The 17,140-nt window shown below is 31.4% G+C and overlaps 2 protein-coding genes across 4 annotated transcripts in view; both read right to left on the bottom strand.

Moving 5' to 3' along the window:
• LOC115232927 (zinc finger protein 615-like) overlaps positions 1 to 4,674 on the bottom strand; it is an 8,473-nt gene extending 3,799 nt beyond the window's left edge. The window contains exons 1-3 of one of the 2 annotated variants that reach the window (XM_029803105.1): positions 4,247 to 4,674; positions 2,474 to 4,006; positions 2,133 to 2,283 (exon numbers count right to left, since the gene is read on the bottom strand). In XM_029803105.1, the coding sequence (XP_029658965.1) occupies positions 2,133 to 2,283; positions 2,474 to 4,006; positions 4,247 to 4,405 (1,843 nt within the window). In that variant the 5' untranslated portion in view covers positions 4,406 to 4,674. Of the gene's footprint in view, positions 1 to 630; positions 2,284 to 2,473; positions 4,007 to 4,246 lie in introns of those variants that run through there. The other variant, XM_029803104.1, reaches the window with a different exon arrangement.
• A 4,382-nt stretch (positions 4,675 to 9,056) lies between these two features.
• The window catches only part of LOC115232924 (mitochondrial carrier protein Rim2-like), a 20,481-nt gene continuing 12,397 nt past the window's right edge, over positions 9,057 to 17,140 (bottom strand). The window contains exons 1-3 of one of the 2 annotated variants that reach the window (XR_003883685.1): positions 11,174 to 11,378; positions 9,486 to 9,957; positions 9,057 to 9,420 (exon numbers count right to left, since the gene is read on the bottom strand). The gene's annotated coding sequence lies outside the window, so the exon portion shown is untranslated. Of the gene's footprint in view, positions 9,958 to 11,173; positions 11,394 to 17,140 lie in introns of those variants that run through there. The other variant, XR_003883684.1, reaches the window with a different exon arrangement.

Genomic DNA, 17,140 nt, shown 5'->3' with positions numbered 1-17,140 from the left:
TTTAATTAATTTATAAAATTTAATATATTTATATTAAGAAATTATAACTATTCTTTCTTTATGTAATAGCTCGTCAAATCATTGCTAAGTAAAAATCTACCTTGAATTAAAGTGTATGTCATTTTAATTTCGTATGATGGTGCCAGACATACTGTGGCGTTTTATAAATCAAGCGTATATTCCTATAATTAAAAAATTGTTTAAACATAATTACTTACTCAATATTACACAATTAACTTATGGATATAAGAAATAATTGGACCGGCTATAATTTGTGTGGCGCGTTAAACAAACGTAAGGAGAGAATACACTATATTACTAACACAAAAAATGGGCAAAATTTAATATTGTACTAACGATAAGTGCAAAGTGTTAAAAATTATCAAAGCAGATAGATTGCAAATTAAACTAGAATATATATATTAAAAAGATTATATATATAAAATCTATAGAATGGGGAATACATATTATTTCCCCAACATCATATATTATAGGGACATAAATTTACAAATAAAAATTAGTTATTTAATTTACTACAGCATTTTATAATCTAATTTTCTAAGTTTCCGCTGATATAATTTTATTATGAACAGAAAAACGCTGTTTTACTATTTTTTTTTTTCAATTCTATTTGTACTGTAATTTTATAACTGTTATTTTCATGCCCAAAACGATACAACATGTAGGCATTTTGTCATATAAAATGTACTACGATAATTTACTATACTTACATGAGACTCCAAACTGTTCCAAAGCATATTGTGTTTTACTCAATACATTGAGAGCTGAATCAGTGCGTGACCGATCACAGATTTGTTATCTCTTTTTAACTACATTTCCTCTCCTTTCTATGCTTAATAGACATTTTACAGCTGGTCCAGTAATTTTCTTACGTCCATGAATCTATTTATACAAACTTTTCATGTATATATTTACTGATGTATTCTTAACTTATCTCCTAATTTTAACTGCTCATATTATTTTGTACATTGTTATTTCGAAAACTTCTAATTTTTATAACCTGAGTCATCCATAAGATACAACTGCATTTGCATGGCTAATGCTCAAAGACTTTAACGAATTTTTTCACAGTAATATGTTCATTAATATAATTCTTTAACTGATATATATTAGATTCTAATTTTTTGTATATAAATAAACAGATAATCTTTTTTATTGTTAACAAATTAGATTTTTTTGAATTATTATTTGCACGTAATCTCCTTCTTCTAAATATGCTGAAATAAATCAATTTAAACACTGCACTTTATTTAATTAATTTCTAGAGCTTTCCAAGCTACTGACATTTGTTTAGTTATCCTCCTCTCTTGCTCTATTTTTTTATATTACACTAGGCAGTTGTTTAATTAGCTTTTAGCGTCTAAAAACTGCATGAATCAAAATGGAATAAATATTAAAAGGACAAAGGCAATCAAAGAATCAATCAGATATGATCAGCGATCATCGTTACATGTTCGGATAAATAGCATAATACGGGTTCTTGAACTGTTTCGAATTGTATACACTCGGATCCTCTACAGAGAACGGTTGAATCACGTTGGCGGGCACGGTTTTCTGATTGTGCACATTCGCCATCATGTATTGTGGCGTGGATACGACCTGACCTACCGTCGCCTCCTCCACCAATTTTCTCTGAGAGTAGATCAGTAATTGGGGCATAGACGTGTCGTTCTGTTGCGGCGTGTTGTCCGCCGCAGAGACCGCGAACGTGGCTGTCGTTGAGCCGGATAACTGCTGCGCTTTGCACTTCTTCGTGTGGGCGTACAATGATCCGGCATTGTTGTAGCTTTTGGTGCAAAGTTTGCACACGTACGGTCGCTGACCGGTATGCGTGTACGTGTGCTCATTCAGCGAGGTCAATCGTCGGAAAGACTTGGCGCAGACATTGCAATGATACTTGGCCTCACCGGTATGCATGGTGATGTGTCGCGCCAGGGTGTTGGCTCGGGCGAACGCTCTGCTACAGTATTGGCAGATGTACGGTTTCTCACCGCTGTGGGTTCTCAAATGCAGTTGTAAATATGTGCTCTTGGTGAAAGCGCGGCTGCATGTGTTGCACACGTACGGCTTGATGCCGGTGTGTGTCCGCATATGCGCCACTAGTGAACCGCTCTGGGCAAAGCACTTGCTGCACTTCTCGCAAAGAAATCGCTTCTGCGTGTCCTTCACCCGTTTATGCCTCTCCACATGGTTCGCCAGAGATTGAGCTTGCGCGAAGGCTTTCGGACAGAGCGCACATTTGTGCGGCCTATTGTGTCGGTCCTGAAACAAGATGTAGCAGTCTTGTTAAAATTATTTTTATTAGAGATGTATATATGTATGTATGTATGTTCTTCGAGAAACAAATAAAGAGAGAAAAATAATAACATAATTTTTGTTACTCCATTAATACTTTCAAATAAACAAAATAACTATACAACATTCATAAATAATATTATAAAGACAAACATGCCTTCTTCCGACTCTCGGAATTTTCATTGACTTTGTTCTCATTATCCTCATCGTCATCATCCTCGTCGTCAGTGTTGCCGAATATTTCCTCCTTATGCTTTGATTGTTCGTGATCTTTCAGCTTGTCAACCCTTGAGAATCCTTTCCCGCAGGTCGAGCAGTTGAATTTCAAGCCACTATGCGTCGAGATGTGCCTTTTCAGGTTCCTCTTTGTAGCGAAAAGCTTACCGCACTGCGTGCATTGTAGACTTTCGATCGGCAAATCACTGTCGTCATCGTCCTCTTCTTCCTCCTCTTCTTCGGATTCATTTTCTCTGAACGTAGGTGTTCTCTCTTTCTGCTCATTCGTTGTCTTATTTGCGTATTGATCGACTCCGCCACCCGAAATCTCCTCATTGTATTCGGGATGACTTTTGGCATGAGATAAAAAGGACTTTTGATATATGAATTGCTTTGAGCAAACCTTGCATGTAAACTTAAAATTTTTTTTCTCCTCTCTCGTGCCGTCCAACACGTTGCCGCTTCTAGTAACTTTTGCCGATGTTTTAACTTTTTTATCTTCGTTAGTTTCTTGTGACGTTTTACCATCCGTCGTATGATTGTTAAGCACGTGACTCTTCAACTTAGCAATGCTCGAGAATTGCTTATCACATACATAACACACATAACGCAGTTTCGTCTTATGTTTATGTTTGTGTTTGTGTACGATCATATGTCGCTGTAACGCCCCTTTTGTCGAAAACGATCTCATGCAAATTATACATCTGTGATGACATCTGATTGTCCTACTTATCAGTGGCTTCTCCTCATCGTCACTGCAGTTCATAACGTTTTTCATATCTTGGTTGTCTGTTTCTAATATTGCAGTCTGCTTTGAAACATCGTGATCATTGAAATCCTCGAACGACATATCATTCTTAACTTCGATCTTTAATGTATCTTTTCTATTTTCGTCCGTTAAACTTTCTGGTGTCTCGTTATCCTCATGTAATATTAATTGTTCCTGCTTGATGCATCTATCATCCATTGTCGAACTACACAATCGATTTGATTGATTGTTGAGCATATTATCCATGTGTGCCTCGTGACATAAGGCTACTTCTACTATTTCAGTGCTATGCATATTCTGTTTGAGCACAATGTATTGCGCATCTTTTCCATTTGGTTCTGTAATTTCCTCCGTCTTTTGTATAAACTCGTTATGTATACAAGATTCGTTGTTAATTATCTCATCAGACTGAATAGTGGTATTATCTAATGTAACAATATCATGGTGTGAATAGATTTTCTGCTCCATGACACGATTATCTTTTTCACAGGAGTCTACATTGGATAAATTCGTAATTATATGTTTCATCATTGTTTTAACATCCTTTGCATGCTTGTCATCCAGCATAGATTGAACCTGTGACTTCAGGATCTGACGTAGCTTCACATCGGAATCTTGAATCTGGCATTTAAAGTCGTAGGACATATCGAGCAAACGGTTGCAAGATAAACAAATAGAAGCTGGAAGACCATCTCCCTCCTCCACCTACAGATTGTAAAAACTTCTAGTTAGTTTAAAAATATCTTGTGTTATTATTTTAGAAAAAATAATATTTTAAATAACAAAATCAGCATTGATCAGGAACAACAATATTCGTCTGTATTCGAAATAATGTGTCGGAAATAGTTGGAAAACAACGATAACATGAAGGTAAGCGTTCAAGATCATGACATAGATTTCGGAGCCACACAGTGACGATTCGAAATAAAATAAACGAGAACTAACCTGCACGGCGGCGATTGCCATCATCTTCTCCGGTATTCCGTTATGGAACACCTGACACGAGTCCATGCAGGACTTGAGACAGATACGGCACTCGTCGCCCACGATTCGCTCCGCGTGAGCCATGTTATTCATCATCATGTCATCGTTCGAAACTGCCATTGAGAGATGATTGGAGAGGTAATTTACAATCTACTCCGCGAAAAACACAATGCAACCAGTCGCTACTCACTACGTACTACGTGCCACTGCCACTACGCGGCCACCATTTGCTCCGACGCGATCGACCTCGGGTTCGATAGATCGAAAAGGCACGGACGCTGCCTAAAGAGATCTTAAAAATTTCCGCGGAAAATAAAGAGGAAAGAGATCCAGCAAAGTTATGATTTTCAATTCCATTTTTAAAGCAACAGGAAAAGGAATTATCCATTGAAAATTATCGCATTTTTATAGTTATAAATCAAACGTACAAATATATACTTTATGTATCCCAATTATTTTTATTTTAAATATAAATACGAAGACGAAAAAAAAGAAATTCCTATTTTTTTATCTATTTCAATATACTTAATCCTCTTAATCTTTCAAAATTAAATCTGTAGATATCTGAAAAAAATAAATTTACATTTATAGATTACATTATATCCACACATAAAAGAAGATAATACATAATATGACAATGTAACAAATCAAACTTTAATTTGTGATCATTTAAATCATTAAAATAAAAATCTATTGTAATAAATATTAAAACTAGAAAATAATGCTATTAATGTACCAGATAAGCTTTGCATTCATTATTTGTCTCACGTTTTTATCGTGTATTTTTACTTTAGAAAAATTCATTCCATATATCATGGTAGGCTAATAACACAACATTATGTTTTATCTTTATTGAGATATTTATATATACACATAAATTTTATTTATTCGTACATTACAGCTGTGTCTTACAAAGTATCATAAGATAATATTTTTATACAGAGTACCCTGCAATTGTTGTTGCAATCGAGCAGGGGTAATGATTTTACATGAAAAATAAATTGAAATTGTAAAATGTAACGTTTTTATGCAAAGCTTAGTTTCTAAGAAAATCGATTTTGCAAGATGGGAAATTAATGATGCTTTCTCTCTTTATTAAACTTGGATAAATTTGAATAATCCTTTGTACTCGATCATTGAATTCATTTCAGTAATCCATTAGAATATGAATAAAAAACAATAAAAAATTTTAATTAGGAAAATAAAGACATAAGAGTTTAATATTTTTTACATATAATTTTCAGAAACTTAAATTACTTTCAATTCTTTTCAACGAGATGTTACCCCAGTTATACACAGGACCCTGTATATATATTTATATACATAATAATTTTCTCATCCTATGCTAAGTAATTGTACAACATCAGTCTTTAACGAAACGCTCGCTTCTCGTGAATACACGAAACTTTCTCTCGTTTTTTCTCTCTCTCTCTTTTTCTCATTCTCTTTGCATTTTTATCGTCTCTCATCTCCAACTTCGTTAGAAAAATTCATCGTTTAATTCCAATAATGACTCTTTATCTAATATCTGTACACACTTTACAACTTGGCATCTGATTCTATTTCTTTATAATTCTTTTAAGAGATGGATGATATTCTTATGTAATGACTATGCACAATTAACAACTGCCTGGCATTTAGTATTTGCATTCCTTGCGCATACGTTTACAATTAACAACAGTATCATAATGAAGTCTCAACATAATATTAACAGTTAATATATCAGTGATGTTCTGAAAGCCGCATATTTTTCTTATACATTGAGCAAATTAAAATTAATTCCTGGATTGAATGAGACAACTCATTTGTCATACGCTCTTTTTAATTTCCGAGATATTAATTTTAACAATATAATTTTTTATATATTTTTATTAAAACTCATCTTAAACTAAAAGACAAGCAAAAATCAAGAGTCCTTTTTTATTTCTAAACTTTTTACTTTTTCTTTGCTATCTCTAAAATTATGCGGCTTATAGAACATATAAACTCTGCATAATTATAAACATATAAACATTGCATAATTTGTCATGTTGTTTAATCGCTAAACGCCAAGCTCCATTGATAATGAGTAAAATAAAATCACAGCTTTTTTTCTTTACATATAGCGAAAGATCTTCCTAAATAATTGATAAAATATACACATATTTTAATTATCGTAATCCATAACATAATTTTCTGGTTCTCTTTGTTGAAATCATGATACAAACCAAGTATCGACTAATCGAGTGCAATATAAGTATATGATTTCGGAAAATGATATATAATAAAAGTTTTTGAACATTATACAATTGTGTGCGTAGAAAATATATCGAGTTTAACTTTAAAACGTTGATATAAAATGTTAACTTTGTATTTCAATATCAGAAAATTACCTATTGTGCAGAAACAATTCATATATTAATAATTGATAAAAATATAATAAAATGGCACGCACTTGGAAATATTATCGTAATTTTAAGTGTATTATCATAAATTGTTTAAGCATTTTAAAGATTAAAATTGTGATTTTTTATTATGCTTTAACTTTAAGATGAGAAAAAATATGGAAAATTACGTAAAAATAAAAACTGGATAAATTGAGAAAAATTAAACGATTCTTTTAACGATTCTTATATACAACATTCGTTCCAATTAAAATAGCAAAATTAACGTTTTTTTTCCACATCTCTTATCCAATAATCTCCTTAAAGTTAACAAATCCGGTTTTTTAGTACTTTATTTTAAAACCACATATATGTTCCAGGATAAGTCAAAAAATGAATAATGACAAATATAAAAACTGTATCTGATAACAGATGTAAGAGATGTACGCTAAGAATATCTATTTCACGTTTTTGTATAATAATTTTGTAACTCTTTTGCTAAAGATTGTACAATATATGATGTTATATATGACTAACTAATTTAATATATGAACGCTCGTAAATGTACATCTACGATCTATGGTTCGATATGTACATAACGACGTAACATCTTTCTACATAAATAAAATGGAAACTATTAGAACAGCCTAACATACGCTCTAGTCCTCTGATAGATATTCTACATTAACTTATTCTTGCTTTTGTCTAAGAGTAAATTTGACCAAATATACGTTGTTTCATTAAGGAATAATTGCTTTTTATCGCATACTAGCGAGATATCAGTGAGGAAAACTGTGAGACAGAAATCTGATAAAATCGGATTATTGAAGTATATGAAGAAATATGGTAAATTTGTAATATAAAGAATATATACCGAACAGAATTGTCACAATAATAAAATGAAAATTATATCTTAGGCATAATTTTAAACAAGGCTGTTTAAAAAAGTTTATGGACTTATTTTATTTCAGACGAATCTAAAACATAATTATTTATGCTCTTCTCTCTCTCTCTCTCTTTCTGTATGCGTATATATATTTTTCTTCAAAATAATCCTTTTATGCAATTACATACTTCCGCCATGAGTAATTGCCCCAAGCTGTTAAAAGCATTATTCAGAACCACTTCACCAATCTCTTCAAATTTTTGCAGCAAAACAAGATAAAGATATATAAAATTTCTTTATGCGAGAATTTTTATAAGTTATAATACAGCCAATTTCAAAAATTTTTAAAAGCTATCCCATACATAATTTCATATAACACATGTTGGTGTAGCAAATATAAACTTGAGAAACATAGAACGTTATAACAACATTTGTAGCATCTCAAATATTCATTATAAATACAATCTTAATTTAATTTTTATATTTAATAATCTATTTATTATTAATGATCATAGTAAACATTAAATATATAAGATCACATATGTTACAAGAGAGAATAATTTTATATTAAATATATTATTTTTGGTAATATTTTTTAAAGAGATGCAATAATATAAAAGTAAAATAATTGTTGTAGTTTTCAACATTACTGTTAAAGAATCATTATCTGACATAACATTGCATAAAAATTAAGTAAAACATAGCACAAAGAATAATTAATAAAATCTAATCATAGAATTCAATATCGAAATACTTATCATAATGTTACTAATGCGCAATACGAGTTTTATTAAAGATCTAGGCCGGTATTCATAGTCCGTTCTTATATTTAAGATCGTCTTATATTTAAGATCCCATTCAACCAATGAAATGGCCGCATAGCATCTTAAAACCGTACTTAAGATGATCTTAAATATAAGAACGGACTATGAATACCGGCCTAGATCTTTAATAAAACTCGTATTGCGCATTAGTAACATTATGATAAGTATTTCGATATTGAATTCTATGATTAGATTTTATTAATTATTCTTTGTGCTATGTTTTACTTAATTTTTATGCAATGTTATGTCAGATAATGATTCTTTAACAGTATATATATATATATATACCGCTCCCATAAAACATTGTAAAACAACAAGTATTCTACACAGCAAATCTGTAGTTTTGCATCTTCTTATTCACCTTCATTTTTGTTCTTATAAACAAAAAATATGACAATATACAAGATGGAGGGGAAAAAAAAACAAAAAAACAAAAAAAGCAAAAAAAAAACAAAACTAAGATCGTCTTATATTTAAGATCCCATTCAACCAATGAAATGGCCGCATAGCATCTTAAAACCGTACTTAAGATGATCTTAAATATAAGAACGGACTATGAATACCGGCCCTGGAGTGGAAGTATGTCGAAGCTTTTATGGAGTGGATCTATATTATTTGCACAATCAAAACCAGGTAAGATAATTTATTTCTAACAAAAACATAATGATCACATTTGAAACGACCTGAACATGCAAAACGTGAAATAGAGAATAGCACCGAAAGCAAAACTCGTCAGAGAGACCTAAAATTTACAGTGACTATTATAGCATCACACATTCTGAATTCAGATTCTGGAGTTCGGTTTTTAAGGCAAAAGATAATCTTATTTCGAATAAATCTGATAACACAATACAAGCCCTTGTTCTGCATTCATATGCATCCACGATGTCGCAATATAAGCTCTTTTTCCGCATTCATATGCATCCATGATTTCGCGAGAAGCGAAGTCTCAGCTTCCTAATGTCTATGTGACATTATTAAACAACATCCGCTTTCCCTAATTTCACCTCTCTCTTTTCCTGCAAGATACACCGGGTCCATCTCCGGGTACGTACATGCTACCTGAAAGGAGGAAGGACTACTTTTTGCTATACTGTTAGAGCACAGTGCAATCAATGCGCTGGTACCTTTTTGAGTACCCCAGGAGCAACGATTATGACATCGAGCATGTTTCCAACGTTGAGCTGCTCTCTTTTGTTGCGTCTAGATGTACGATTACATATCAGGATGGTATCCCGAGAGTACGCGCAATATTCGCCTGCTGTAGAAAAGAAAACAATTGGTGGGTGGCCCTTTACTCAGGGGCCGTAAGCAAATCCTAGGCCAACTGTCTTTTCGCCTTAGCCTCGCTGTAAAATTCCGATGCCGCATCGGTGCTGGACGTCGCCACTGTAACGGGTCGGAAGTGTTGTGTCAGCACATATACCACCGCCTCGTACGTTGCCATTATGATAGCGGTGTTCGGAATCTGCCGGATCAACTGGGTACCGAGGCCGCGATAGAGACCTTTTGTGCCCTCCTCCGTCCATACGGTGCTCAAAGTTTGCCAAAAAGCGCGATATTTGGTACCTTCTTCTCGTAATCGGGTCCTTGCGACCTCTGAAAAAAATAAGAGATTATATCCATCTTTGATTGTACGTATCCTATATCTAATCTTTAAAATTATTATCGAAAATTTAATTTGGGAAATTATCGATAAAGATCTATAATTTGTGAAAAATTAGTTACTTAAAATTATTATTTAATAATTAATCGTGTTAATCACTGACCCAAATTAAAATTTTATCGTTAGATCAGAATAACTTTCATATAAAATATTCCTTCAATATATATTTTTCAGATTAAAATTTAAATAATTTATATACAGTCGTATATAAGTGTAACGGAACGAGATTCTTATATAAGAGTTTTCTGTGACAACAATATGGTTTCATTGTTATCTAAATAAATACAAATAACGCAATAAGAGTGCATTCAAAACGTATAATGATAAAATTGGTTTCCTATTGTGGTAACGATCAAGAAATAGCTCGCAAATATGATGATATAACCTGCTCTGAATAGAAGTGCTTCCTTCTCGTTTAATTCACCAATGTTTTGCAGGAAAACGTGCGTAATTTGTGCATGATAATACTGATTTGCAAAATGATTTCAAAACGCGAATGCAGCATGATAGATGTGTGCATTATTTTATGCAAACAAAATATAGAAATGTCACAAATATTCGTAAATAGTATGCAAAGCATAAATGCATATCGAATGCTTGGCACGCGTTATGTGTGCAGATAGAGCTCGCATTATCTTTAGACCAATTCAGACTATTTTCTCTGCAAGACAATGATAGAGAAAGAAAGATATATACTATTCTTCAATGAAATCCAAACAATGAAGCTATAATTTGCGATTTATCTGCATTATTAGACACAGGCGAAATCAACGCGACTGTAATAAAAAATAAGATATCACTTGTGATAGCAATTCTAAAAGAGATGATAATGGTCTCTAAATAAATTCTAAATAAAAAATCTAGATAAGCACAAAGATCATTTATAATTTCAAATAATCAATGGATAGGATTCTCTTTATTTATAAAAATTATAAAAAATTGTTAAGTATTGATTGAAATTTGCTTGTATTAAACTGTTTAAATAATGATATCAACATCAGATAAGTAAAGTGGTGGTGGTGGGTGGGTGGGTGTAACTAACAATAAGACTAGTAAATACACAAGAAAAGTTAAAAAACAAATTTAATTAATACGATCTATGTGGATCCATGTGGATTTGTATGCCGTAGTTACGAATAATACTTTTACCGTGAGGATAGGCAACGGTCGACGCTATCGTTTTCGAAAAAGATCCCGCTGCCATAAATTCGATGAAGTCGCGGAACGTCTTCCTGTCATCTGCCTGCGAAGCTCGTGATCTGTGCGTGGCTAGCCATGCTTTTACCGCTTCGTATATCACAAAGTGTATCACAGTCTCACTTATGCCTATGTAGGACGCCACGATGCCTTTATAGAATCCCAAGATACCCTAAGAAACATACCCATTCATACAATAGAAATATTTATATAAATCTAAAGCCATCATATTATAAATCTAATTTATTTCGAAATTAAATTAGTATGCGACATTTGTTATCAAATAAATATTTCCTAGATTCTCAAATTCGTGCAATAACAGCAAATTAATAACTTTGAAATCATATAGCTTGTTTTAATTCTATGAGACTGAAACAAATAAAAAAGAAATTAGTTTAAATATTAAATAATTAAACTACTAAGTTGTTAAAATTCAGATTTTTTAAAAATAGCTTGTAGTATAGATACAGCATATAATTAACTCAGTAATTAATTCATATTAATATTTCATAAGAATTATGTATATATTATGTAAATAAAACAATCATACAAAGATAACTGTGCATTACTATATAATTAACGAGAAATTAATTAAAATAAATATCGAAAAATCATTATAAGATTCACGATTTTCGTACGTATCTTTGAGCAATAGAGTAACACCGATACGATCAAAAATGATATATCTTATCAGGAATATATTAAAACTTGAACCTAGAGATCTCTCCAAAAAGAGGAACATGTGACATTTGCGTGCACAATTAAGGATAGCATTGAATCGAGCATTCACATATGTGATAAGAAAGTTAAAAATATTTGTAATGCTACCCATATTTCGCTGATAAGATCGATGTTGATATTGAATATCATGAGTACATAAAATAATATTTCGGTAATGATACAGAAGTCTATTGATAACCAATAAACTAATATATACAGAATAAACTAATTATTATCTTATCAATCCTCAAATTTAGAATAAAAAATTGTAAATATGCAAATTACTTATTGTGCATCACTATGTTTTAAATTAATATATATACTTATATTTATATTAATATATATATATATTTTTTTTTCAAACGTTAATTTTTAATTTTTTTATGGTGCATTTTTTGCACTTTTGCGCGCGCTTGGATTAATACTTCCACTTTAATTTTACACGTAAATTCGATGCAATAATGTACTGAGATGATGAAATAGAGTAAGAAATGTAGAGATCTTCTAGTGACTACGCGAACGTTACTCTTAACATATTTTTTAAGATATTTTTACATACATGTATACTATTCGTAGATCATGGCGCCAGTTTTAAAACTGGCTCATACATATTCTTATACATGGAATATTTAACTAATCATTATATTTACACATCATAAAAAATGACTCTTGGGGTATCTCTTGGGGCTACTTGTGAAAGAGCGATGTTAATTTCTTTCATATACATAAAGACTATTGTGACTTGTATTTGAATCTTTTATACATTGTATAAAAGATTTGTTGTTTTCATTAACCCGATTTTGTAAAAGATCGTCAGGGCATTTCTTGTATTACACGTGTATCATTGAAGAGACGTGTGGAATGTACAAGACTCATGTGAGTTGCGCAATCGAGAATATTATACGTCGTATAACGCACACTTTAATACGCGCTTGATCGAAAGAAACTATATAAAAGAATATATATATATATATATACACACACACACATATATATATCGCGTCTTTACTTAAATAATTAATCATATAATAAAAAAGAATCAATTTAAGATTGCCAGAAATATATGATTATTATCCACATAAACTTTAATTTTTTTCCTTCAATATAGTAAATGTTTGTTGATATCAATATCCCATCAGTATAAGAAAATTCAAGTGCATCGAGTGTAAATGTGTATGGCATAAACAATTGTTATAAATGCGAAACTACTAATATTTAAAGAAAAAATAAATTGTAATTGCATATATATATGTATATATGAATAATCCTCTCTCGCGATTACTAGATTTTATTTTAAAATAATATATTCGTGTTATTTTGTAAATATTCAAGAAGGTTAATGTATTAGAACATGATTCAATGCCTGATAAACAGAGTTAGTAGGTTCTTAAAGTTTAGGATCTATTAAAATTTTTGGAATTTATGATATTAAGTTTCTACCGGTTTGTCCACTATCTAAATAAAAAAAAAAAAAGATCCGCGAAATTTTAGAACGAGGCTGTACAAGAACATGCGATGTCGTCGTGTCGAATGCAACGTATCGGGCTTCAAGCGACGTTATTTACAAGCGTAATCAAATCATTCGATGCAAAAACAACGCGTCAAAGAAACATGCACGAGAGAGCCAGACTGCATTATTGATATACCATACATTATCATTAATCATGATGCAATTCCGGTCGCGGCCGGGGCGACGTACAATTTCTTCGACGATAGAGATATTGTCGCTTTACGTTTTACGTTCGTACGACCGCAAAGCGTGTGGAAGGCCGGGCATTGAATTACGTGAAGAGGATGGCTAAAAATAGCAGTATACTGTCGGAGAGGCACTCTCTTGCTCGCCGGCGAAACGGCGTGGCACGACAGACGGAGAGAGGGGGAGAAAGGAAGGAAAGGGGGAGAAAGGAAGGAAAGGGAAAGACGGAGAAGAAAAAAAGAAGGGTAGAGAAAGAAGGGAGATCGTCGAATAAACACATCTGGGCGCGACTTCCTACATCCAAAAACAATTCAAGGTTGACTGTAGAAATTAAGTAAATTGATATTTAAGATCCATTCTCGTCTTAAATATACGAAGTCATATCTATAATGAACCTCATAAATTATGTCATTTTTTTATACCTAATTTTTTCCTTTGCAGACATATACAGTTTTTATGTTGCACATACATATGTGTCTTATATATATTTATTTGACACATTAAGGGGGATATATTATTAACATATAATTAAAGAGAGACAGTTTTAAATAAAAACAATTATTTTATTTTAATTAATTTCTTTAAAAAAAATCTAATAATTTTTAATTTTTAATCTGTCAAAATAATATATAATAATATATACCCTCCCCCTTAATAGCATAAATTTTAATATTTAATGTGTAAGATTTTGTTTTACAAGTTAACTTTAAATAAAAAAAAATATATATATTTTTTTTTTATTTAGTACTGATCTTGTAAAAAAAACAACATATTATTATATACGATCTGCTTTGAATAAATTGCGAGCCAAATGTAATCGTTTAAGGCAGTCTTTATCGTTTATTTATGCTGATTTCTGGTTAAGTGATGTATCATAATGGTATAGGAATTCGAATTATAATCGCTGATTGTAGAACGCTGAACGGGGAATCCGTGAATGATGATAAAAGTCAGCAGATCGAATAACATCTTGGCGCCGATAAACACGCTTTCCGTTAAAGAAGTACAACACAAATATGTCATTCTATTTTATCGTTATTTTATGCCTTAAATTGAAAGAAAAATCGCAGAGAAGAATAAAAAATGAAAAAATGTGAGACTTTCACTGCATATTCTTTAAATGCGTTTATCAAATTTTATTTAAGAAACAAATTAATTAAATGATTTGAAAAAATAATATAAGCGAGAAGTTAAATATTGACACATAAAATAGAGGTATCTATTTGAAGAAATTATAAAATTCCACTATTGAGTTAATGATACGTAGTATCTTTTTATAATAATCAATTTGATTATATATTGCATATATTAAATATAAATAAAGATTTTTAATATTATTAATTAGAACGATGTTCAATATTAAACGTGGATAAAAATTACAGATTAAATGTTTGTCCACTATTCTAAAAAAAAAAAAAAAAAGATCCGCGAAATTTTAGAACGAGGCTGTACAAGAACATGCGATGTCGTCGTGTCGAATGCAACGTATCGGGCTTCAAGCGACGTTATTTACAAGCGTAATCAAATCATTCGATGCAAAAACAACGCGTCAAAGAAACATGCACGAGAGAGCCAGACTGCATTATTGATATACCATACATTATCATTAATCATGATGCAATTCCGGTCGCGGCCGGGGCGACGTACAATTTCTTCGACGATAGAGATATTGTCGCTTTACGTTTTACGTTCGTACGACCGCAAAGCGTGTGGAAGGCCGGGCATTGAATTACGTGAAGAGGATGGCTAAAAATAGCAGTATACTGTCGGAGAGGCACTCTCTTGCTCGCCGGCGAAACGGCGTGGCGCGACAGACGGAGAGAGGGGGAGAAAGGAAGGAAAGGGGGAGAAAGGAAGGAAAGGGAAAGACGGAGAAGAAAAAAAGAAGGGTAGAGAAAGAAGGGAGATCGTCGAATAAACACATCTGGGCGCGACTTCCTACATCCAAAAACAATTCAAGGTTGACTGTAGAAATTAAGTAAATTGATATTTAAGATCCATTCTCGTCTTAAATATACGAAGTCATATCTATAATGAACCTCATAAATTATGTCATTTTTTTATACCTAATTTTTTCCTTTGCAGACATATACAGTTTTTATGTTGCACATACATATGTGTCTTATATATATTTATTTGACACATTAAGGGGGATATATTATTAACATATAATTAAAGAGAGACAGTTTTAAATAAAAACAATTATTTTATTTTAATTAATTTCTTTAAAAAAAATCTAATAATTTTTAATTTTTAATCTGTCAAAATAATATATAATAATATATACCCTCCCCCTTAATAGCATAAATTTTAATATTTAATGTGTAAGATTTTGTTTTACAAGTTAACTTTAAATAAAAAAAAATATATATATTTTTTTTTTATTTAGTACTGATCTTGTAAAAAAAAAACAACATATTATTATATACGATCTGCTTTGAATAAATTGCGAGCCAAATGTAATCGTTTAAGGCAGTCTTTATCGTTTATTTATGCTGATTTCTGGTTAAGTGATGTATCATAATGGTATAGGAATTCGAATTATAATCGCTGATTGTAGAACGCTGAACGGGGAATCCGTGAATGATGATAAAAGTCAGCAGATCGAATAACATCTTGGCGCCGATAAACACGCTTTCCGTTAAAGAAGTACAACACAAATATGTCATTCTATTTTATCGTTATTTTATGCCTTAAATTGAAAGAAAAATCGCAGAGAAGAATAAAAAATGAAAAAATGTGAGACTTTCACTGCATATTCTTTAAATGCGTTTATCAAATTTTATTTAAGAAACAAATTAATTAAATGATTTGAAAAAATAATATAAGCGAGAAGTTATAAAACTTGAACCTAGAGATCTCTCCAAAAAGAGGAACATGTGACATTTGCGTGCACAATTAAGGATAGCATTGAATCGAGCATTCACATATGTGATAAGAAAGTTAAAAATATTTGTAATGCTACCCATATTTCGCTGATAAGATCGATGTTGATATTGAATATCATGAGTACATAAAATAATATTTCGGTAATGATACAGAAGTCTATTGATAACCAATAAACTAATATATACAGAATAAACTAATTATTATCTTATCAATCCTCAAATTTAGAATAAAAAATTGTAAATATGCAAATTACTTATTGTGCATCACTATGTTTTAAATTAATATATATACTTATATTTATATTAATATATATATATATTTTTTTTTCAAACGTTAATTTTTAATTTTTTTATGGTGCATTTTTTGCACTTTTGCGCGCGCTTGGATTAATACTTCCACTTTAATTTTACACGTAAATTCGATGCAATAATGTACTGAGATGATGAAATAGAGTAAGAAATGTAGAGATCTTCTAGTGACTACGCGAACGTTACTCTTAACATATTTTTTAAGATATTTTTACATACATGTATACTATTCGTAGATCATGGCGCCAGTTTTAAAACTGGCTCAATTCCGAGATACTGAGCGCAACTTTAATACGTGTATCGTGC

Source organism: Formica exsecta, unplaced genomic scaffold (assembly GCF_003651465.1).
Source record: "Formica exsecta isolate Colony F162 unplaced genomic scaffold, ASM365146v1 scaffold1510, whole genome shotgun sequence".
NCBI lineage: Eukaryota > Metazoa > Arthropoda > Insecta > Hymenoptera > Formicidae > Formica > Formica exsecta.
Note: the sequence above shows the minus strand (reverse complement) of the source record. Positions and strands in the feature narration are given on the sequence as shown.